The 8904-nt window shown below is 41.4% G+C and overlaps 1 protein-coding gene across 1 annotated transcript in view; it reads left to right on the top strand.

The window, feature by feature from the left end:
• Positions 1-4349: 4349 nt before the first annotated feature.
• Positions 4350-8904, top strand: part of LOC121553965 (zinc finger protein ZFPM2-like) — a 120053-nt gene continuing 115498 nt past the window's right edge. The window contains exon 1 of the mRNA XM_041867370.1: positions 4350-4563. Coding sequence (XP_041723304.1) covers positions 4524-4563 — 40 coding nt within the window. The 5' untranslated portion in view covers positions 4350-4523. The remainder of the gene's footprint in view (positions 4564-8904) is intronic.

Raw genomic sequence — 8904 nt, 5'->3', positions numbered from 1 at the left:
TGATAAACTGAATATCCATGTTCACCGCATAATTAATCCATCTCGCGGCGCGTGCTTCCCTCCGCCAAGTCAGATGTTATCGCACACACATGCCTGAATTGCGGTGGAATCCTCCCTCTGTTGGAACTTATTGATGTTCCATAAAAGGAGAGGTGGAAATCCTTCAATTTCAGTCACAGATTGGTGAATAGATAAATGCTTGTACAACCTTATAGCTCCTATTGTATGATAGCTAAAGAAGTAAAATGTGTCCTGGGATGCATTCTGAGCCTAAAACCCTGAATGATATACAGTTGAAGTCAGAAGTTAACATACACTTAGGTAGAAGTCATTAAAACTTGTTTTTCAACCACTCCACAAATGTTTTGTTAACAAACTATAGTTTTGGTAAGTCGGTTAGGACATCTACTTTGTGCATGACACAAGTAATTTTTCCAACAATTGTTTACAGACAGATTATTTCACTTATAATTCACTGTATCACAATTCCAGTGGGTCAGAAGTTTACACACACTAAGTTGACTGTGCCTTTAAACAGCTTGGAAAATTCCAGAAAATGATGTCATGGCTTTAGAAGGTGCTGAAGGCTAATTGATATCATTTGAGTCAATTGGAGGTGTACCTGTGGATGTATTTCAAGGCCTACCTTGAAACTCAGTGCCTATATGCTTGACATCATGGGAAAATCAAAAGAAATCAGCCAAGACCTCAGAAAAAAATTTGACGGCAGAGAGAGCACATCCACATCGACGGGGCCACAGTGGACAGGGTCAAAAGCTTCAAGTTCCTTGACGTGCACATCACTGACAACCTGAAATGGTCCCTTCACACAGACAGAGCGGTGAAGAAGGCGCAACATGCCTCTTCAACCTCAAGAGGTTGAAGAAATTCGGCTTGGCCCCTAAGACCCTCACAAACTTCTACAGATGCACCATTGAGAGCATCCTGTCCGTTCATCTTTCCCTTGATCCTGACTAGTCTCCCAGTCCCTGCCGCTGAAAAACATCCCCACAGCATAATGCTGCCACCACCATCCTTGATGGTGCCAGTTTTCCTCCAGACGTGACGCTTGGCATTTAGGAGTGGCTTCCGTCTGGCCACCCTATCACAAAGGCCTGATTGGTGGAGTGCTGCAGAGATGGTTGTCATTCTGGAAGGTTCTCCCATCTCCACAGAGGAACTCTGGAGCTCTGTTAGCGTGACCTCCCTGACCAAGGTCCTTCTTCCCCGATTGCTCAGTTTGGACGTGCGGCCAGCTCCAGGAAGAGTTTTGGTGGTTTAAGAATGATGGAGGCCACTCTGTTCTTGGGGACTTTCAATGCCGCAGAAATGTTTTGGTACCCTTCCCCAGAGCTGTGCCTCGACACAATCATGTCTCGGAGCTCTACGGACAATTCCTTCGACCTCATGGCTTGGTTTTTGCTCTGACATGCATTGTCAACTGTGGGACCTTATATAGACAGGTGCCTTTCCAAATCATGTAATTGACTAAACCCTAAACTGCTTGGAGTAACCCTGGATTGTAAACTGTCATGGTCAAAACATATTGATACAACGTCAGCTAAGATGTCGAGAAGTCTGTCCATAATAAAGTGCTACCTTCTTAACAACGCTATCAACAAGCCAGGTCCTACAGGTCCTAGTTTTGTTACACCTGGACTACTGTTCAGTCGTGTGGTCAAAGAGGGACTTAGGAAAATTACAATTGGCTCCGAACAGAGCAGCACTGCTGGCCCTTAAAAGTACACAGGGAGCTAACATTAATGACATGCATGTCAATCTCTCATGGCTCAAAGTGGAAGAGAGATTGACTTCATCACTACTTGTTTTTGTAAGATGTGTTGACAAGCTGAATGTACCGAGCTGTCTGTTTAAACTACTGGCACAGAGCTTGGACACCCATACATACCCCACAAGACCTGCCACCAGAGGTCTCTTCACAATCCCCAAGTCTAGAACAGACTATGGGAGGCATGATCCAGGCTCTGTCGCCGCCGGCCGCGACCGGGAGACTCATGGGCGGCGCACAATTGGCCCAGCGTCGTCCAGGGTAGGGGAGGGAATGGCCGGCAGGGATGTAGCTCAGTTGATAGAGCATGGCGTTTGCAACGCCAGGGTTGTGGGTTCGATTCCCACGGGGGGCCAGTATAAAAAAAATATATATGTATTCACTAACTGTAAGTCGCTCTGGATAAGAGCGTCTGCTAAATGACTAAAATGTAAATGTAATGACTACATGGAACTCTATTCCACATCAGGTAACTGATGCAAGCAGTAGAATCAGATTTTAAAAAACAGGTAAAAATACACCTTATGGAACAGCGGGGACTGCGAAGAGACACATACAGTGAGGGAAAAAAGTATGTGATCCCCTGCTGATTTTGTATGTTTACCCACTGACAAAGAAATGATCAGTCTATAATTGTAATGGTAGGTTTATTTGAACAGAATAACAACAAGAAAATCCAGAAAAACGCATGTCAAAAATGTTATAAATTGATTTGCATTTTAATGAGGGAAATAAGTATTTGACCCCCTCTCAATCAGAAAGATTTCTGGCTCCCAGGTGTCTTTTATACAGGTAACGAGCTGAGATTAGGAGCACACTCTTAAAGGGAGTGCTCCTAATCTCATCTTGTTACCTGTATAAAAGAAACCTGTCCACAGAAGCAATCAATCAGATTCCATTCTTATGTAAATAAGGTATTTCTGTTTTATATTTTTTTATACATTTGTAAAAATTTATAAAAACCTGTTTTCAGTTTGTCATTATGGGGTATTGTGTGTAGATTTATGAGGAAAATGTTTTATTTGATACATTTTAGAATAAGGCTGTAACGTAACAAAATGTGGAAAAAGGAAAGGGGTCTCAATACTTTGCACTGTATATACTGTATTCTAGTCATGGCTCATCCCATATAACTTATTTTTTAATTTTTCTGGATTACGGAGCTAGACACACAAGCATTTCACTGCACCTGCGATAACATACAATTTTATTTTATTTGAACTTTTACCGTTGAAAAGCGAAATCCCAAGTATACATACATTAAAGTATGCACACTAAAGGGTAAAACAATACGTTTTGAGCAAAATAGTGTTTTTTAGACACAACCCCACACTTCAAGGAGGAGGGCATTCAAAGTGTCATTTGCCTCCCTCCATGCTTGAGGAACAATAGAAGATGTCATAATTTACCTTGACCACATATTGAGATGTGCCTTTTGTTAAGTAAATCATGTGTTAAATTAGGTGAAAATGAGACTGGAGTGCCACTTTAAGGCTGTCTAGAAGTCCAAGTGATATAAAAGACCCTGTTTCAGTATTTTATATCACTTGCACTTCTAGAGGCCTTAATAAAGGCTTCCAAACTGGCAGTGACTACAGGGTAAAACAGACCAAAGGACATGGCAAATACTCACCCATTAGAGGTTTGCGACTAGCTGCCACTCCAATCTGTCCCCTATACACATTTAATTGTTGGGGCACTGCTACCATATATCAGATAAATTGGTACTGCACCCTCACTAACGGGTGGCACAAATGTATCCTCTTACAAGGCACCTCAAAATCTGTTCATGAGCCAGAAACAACGATACCATGCAACCAGTAGTGGTCAAAAGGTTTTTGGCGCTCCAAAAATACGGTACGGTACTGTATTCTGTGGGGTGGAATTACGGTACCATTCGAAATACAGCAATTCTTTCCCTGCCCACAACATTTTCCTACATTGCAGTATGCTGCAGTATAATGCTTTAAAGTATTTTAGTGTTGACAAATGTAGCGTATAAATCACAGTTTCTTTATTGCCGTGTAATGTTCGGTGTAATCAATTTAGGTGAATCATATACAGTAAATGTTGTACACACCTTTTTTGGCTGATTCACTTCAGACCTTGATGTCTCTCAATCCTATCACTCAGAATTGTTTGAAAAAGTTGCATGTTGCCAATCCCACAATGCTGTGCAGTTACAGTAATGTAGGCCTACTGTTAAAGTTTATTTTGCAATTTACTGTAAATAATGTATGGTACTCATTAAAGTTGTACAGTGTGGGAATAATGTGTCTGAGAGTATTGTAGAAACACTCTTTTCATGCCACTTCGATACAGCTACAACCGGAAGTGACTTTTTTTTGTAGCAGGTTAGGAGAACTTATGCAGCAGGTTCGGATAATTAACATAGTAGGTTAGGAGACAGTTTATGGTTAGAAAAAGGGTTGTCGTTAGCGAAAAGGCTATCTGAGAGTATTGCGCCTACAGCTACGGAACACCGGGAGGCACACACCTCTTTCTGAAACAAAAACGCAACCTTCTGTCAACGTCTCGCTTCAGTTCAAGCGGACAACACAGCCCTCTCATAGGACGAGGTACGAGCGCAAGAGATAAGCTAAATACAGCATGGGTGCTTGAATCGTCTTCAAGACCTATACAGTGGTTGGCATTTGGATGAATCAAAAGGCATATTTGAGAAAAGTATAGAAGGATTATTTGAGCAGCTCTCAGCTCTGAGCACTGAGCAGGCATGTCCCGAAGGAAGCAGAGCAATCCAAGGCAATTTAAACGTAAGTAGATTTTTCTCTCCATCTTTTGTGTTGCTTTATTAAAACACAGACAGTTTAGGCTACTGAAATATTTACGAATCAAAAGTTGATTGTAATAAGGTCTCTGACTCTATTGTGAGATTCTTTATAGCCTACCATATATGTTGAAAAAAAAAGCATGTGTTGAAATATACAACTGTATTTGAAAGAAATCATCATCATTATATCAATAGGCCTATATAATATATAATGCATGGTCACAATCATTTATAAATAGTTGTATACAACATTTTCTGGAGTTTAGTGAAATGTTGTCATTTCTGCTAATTTTATTAGTGCCGCCAACTTTTTTGTTGTTGCTCTTTTCATAATATTTCTTAGAAGTGTTGAAACAGTTATTATTGAATACAATGTATCCATGTGTTCCATCAGCGATATTTACTTTTACTGGATTCCTCTTTATAAATTGTTTTTGTGCAAACAAAAGAAAATCAACTAAACTTTTTTAAACTTGGTTTTAACCATTCATGAATTGATCAATTTATGTTATCTGACAATTATGGTGATTAATTGCATTAAAGATACTCCTGTTTCTGAATGGCATGACTGCAGAGCTTATCCACTTGGCAAAAATGTATTGAATCAACATTGTTTACACATCATTTCAACAACAGAAAATCTATGTGATGATGTTGAATCAATGTGGAATCAATTTTCACCTAACTTTTAACCTAATTCCAATGACATGGTGAATTTGGTTGTTGATTTCACATTGAATTCACTTTAGTTGACAACTCAACCAAATGTTAATCAAAACTAGAAGTTTAACTGACGTCTGTGCCCAGTGGGTAATGTTTGGTAGGCTATTTGTTTAATATTTTTAACTCTACAAAAAATCACTGCATTAAATATAATTTTTCTGTGTGCTTGTGATTAGATTTATATAGTAATTTATCATTGATTCAGGGTCATAAGATGACCCAGCCCTGAACACATTGTGATGACCTGTCCTAAACCTTATACAAACCACTGCCTCATATGGCATTTATTTACGCATTTACATGTTTCAAAAATATTTTAATAATGGCCATGTCCCTGGCTATTTATGATATATTGTTATGACATTGTTATGCAGCCCTTATTACCGAGGGCTCAAATAAAGTGTTTAACTTGTATATAATGCAGTCTGTTCTGCTCCACCTTATGTCATTGGACTGCCTTGGTGTTATCAGAGTAACAACTAGTGTGTTTAAATAATATAACTGTTTCAACCCTTCAAACAAAATTAGGTCAACGTACATGACCTGTATGTACTTTATACAGTGTGTACGTCTCACCTCCTGTCATTGGGTTATACATCAAAGTAAAAACTCTAGTATGGTTGGGGGGATGTGGTGAGCCTGAGAGCCAGCCCAGCAGCACAGACAGTTATAGCAGAGGACAAAAAGGTTGATAAAGGGTAAGGAGGATTTCTCTGCTCCCCCTTCGATGGAACGCATTGCCCCTGCCTGTTATCTGTCTGTGCGATTCACAGTGAGCAGAGTATTTTAATATTTTGCTTATTCCATTCTCTGGGGTACCCTCTGCAGAGCAGATAAAAAGAGGAGGTCTGAAAGAGCTCCATTAATTTGCCCTGATGACTGAGGTGATAAGGGGAGATAATGGAGAAGATAAGCTGTAGAAGATATACCATCAGACACCGCATTATTACCATTAGAATTCCAGTCTGCAGTTTGCCGATAATCCCTGTTTCACCCCCCACCCCCCTCTTCCACCACTTTGGCTGATAAGACAAAAAATAGTCACTCTGTCCGCACTCCCGAGTCCCTTTATTATCCCACCTCCAGGATATTCTGATAATATGGTGATATATTATGTATTTTGTCCCCTGCCTCAACTTTTGTCCCCTTTTGAAATTATTATTATTATTGTTATTATTTCTCTCTTTTTTCCTCACACACAGATAGAAGATATAACAAAGGCATTTCTTGTTGGAAATCTTTCCCGTTGGTTTTTCCCCCTCCTCCATCCACCTTCCTCCCCCCCAGAGCTTTTATTGTAATAAGATCCCAAAGCCAGATAGACGAAAAGGAGGTGTTGTATGGGAGAACACATATCAATGGTATCAGCCCTGTCTAACCAGCCCAAGCTGGTAGCAGCTGTTGTTCTTTGCCTTATCACCTCCAAGCCAATATGCCAATAAATATTGTTCAGATTGGTCTCCATTCCATGGTGGGCTGGCCAAATTTATGACAGGAGGATTAAAATAATCTGTTTTGCAGATTAGGCTGGGGCGGTGTTATATGTGGTTGTGTGATTCTTAACCTCCACAGTGTCCGCACACCACCATGCCTCTCCTACACACAGCCTATCTGCTCCTTTAGAGTTAGTATACTGTAAATATCCATGTTTCAATGGGCACCTGTCCTGTCCTGACTCTTTCTGTGAGTGTGTACACTGTAACGCAGGGCTCTCCAACCCTGTTTCTGGAGAGCTACCCTCCTGTAAATGTTTATTTCAACCCCAGCTGTAACTAACCTGATTCAGCTTACCAACCAGCTAATTATTAGAATCAGGTGCGCTAGATTGGGGTTGGAGAGCCCCGCTGTAACAGAAAACTAATTTATACAGTAATTTGGGGTATTATCAACAGTAAAATACTGAAATGTTTTACTGAAGCATACTGTAAATTATGGTGCATTGTGGGAAAATGTCGTGGGCAGGGAAATAATTGCTGTATTTCGAATGGTATTGTAATTCCACCCCACAGAATACAGTACCATACTGTATCTTTGGAGTGCTAAAAACCTTTTGACCACTAGTGGTTGCATGGTATTGTTGTTTCTGGCTCATTAACATATTTTGAGGTGTGCGTTGTAAGAGGCTATATTTGTTACACCCGTTAGTGAGAATGCTGTACCAATTTAACTCATATGTGGTTATAGGACCCCATCAATTTAAAATGTATAGGGGACAGATTGGAGTGGCAGCAAGCCTTAAACCTTAAATGGTTGAGCATTTGGTAGTGTCCTTTTGGTCTGTTTTGGCCTGTAGTCGCTGTCAGTTTGGAAGCCATGGTTACGCATCTAGAAGTGCAAGTGATATAAAACACCAAATATTAATTTATACTACATGACCAAAAGTATGTGGATACTAGTCAAACATCTAATTCCAAAATTATGGGCATTAGTATGGAGTTGGTCCCCCTTTGCTGCTATAACAGCCTCCACTCTTCTGGGAAGGCTTTCCACTAGATGTTGGAACATTGCTGCAGGGACTTGCTTCCATTCAGCCACAAGAGCATTAGTGAGGTTGGGCACTGATGTTGGGCGATTAGGCCTGGTTCGCAGTCGGTGTTCCAATTCATCCCAAAGGTGTTCGATGGGGTTGAGGTCAGGGCTCTGTGCAGGCCAGTCAAGTTCACCCAGTCAAGTTCACTCAGAGTTCCAATGCAGCAATTGTTTACATGAAGAGGATTATAGGCTTCAGGTGGCTTCCTTGATCACGCAGGTCACCAGCCCATGTAAGAAACTGGGGAAAACGCAGAGTGGAATGTTTACATTTTCTACGCCGGTGGCTGGTTGGCGTTCGCGCTTGTTGGATGCATCTCCGCCTTGTCATTTGTCGTTATCCGACTGGCCGGTATTGCCTAGCGCTCCCACATCTGATAGTGCCATTGAAGGAGCACAGCATGAGGAGAAAGGCAATCAACGATGGTCGCATCTCACGAGCCGTGGAAGCCGAAGACCTCCCACAAAGCAGTCTACACTCTCAATGAGCGGATACAAACAACTAATAGTTTCGCCGTCCTAGAGCCTAATCATCCTGCACCTTCGTGGGGGTGCCTGTGTCTGCGGCCGCAGTGCCTACTACTACGATTTCGAAGTCGACGTCGGCAACCTTCCGTCCCTGCTCTGGATCAAGCGGGGATTCTCCATCTGTCGGAGGCCTGCATCCTGTGAAGCGTGGGAGTGGGTGGATTTCGTCGTCCTTCTCGCCAGCCGTGATTTTGGGCAGCTCCATGGTAAGAAATGTGATCGTTCCTGGTGCAAAAACAATGTCCTATCCCGGAGCTCGAGTAAATTACATTACTAAGCTGCTCCCAAATGTACTACGTCAGCACATGGAAAAGGATTATATTGTAGTCCATGTGGGTTTTAATGACATTATGAAGGGCAGCTCTGAACAGTTGAAACTGGATTTTAAAGAGCTGATTGACTCTCTGCTAGACACTAACAAAAAACCCATAATATCTGGCCCTGTGCCCTCTCTGAATCGTGGCATTGAACGCTTTAGCAGGATTCTTACTCTTCACAACTGGCTACATGATTATTGCAGATCAATGGGTGTAACTTTTGTTGA

The sequence above is a fragment of the Coregonus clupeaformis genome, chromosome 38 (assembly GCF_020615455.1).
Source record: "Coregonus clupeaformis isolate EN_2021a chromosome 38, ASM2061545v1, whole genome shotgun sequence".
Taxonomy (NCBI): Eukaryota; Metazoa; Chordata; class Actinopteri; order Salmoniformes; family Salmonidae; genus Coregonus; species Coregonus clupeaformis.
The sequence above is the reverse complement of the archived record's forward strand: the minus strand, read 5'-3'. Positions and strand labels throughout refer to the sequence as shown.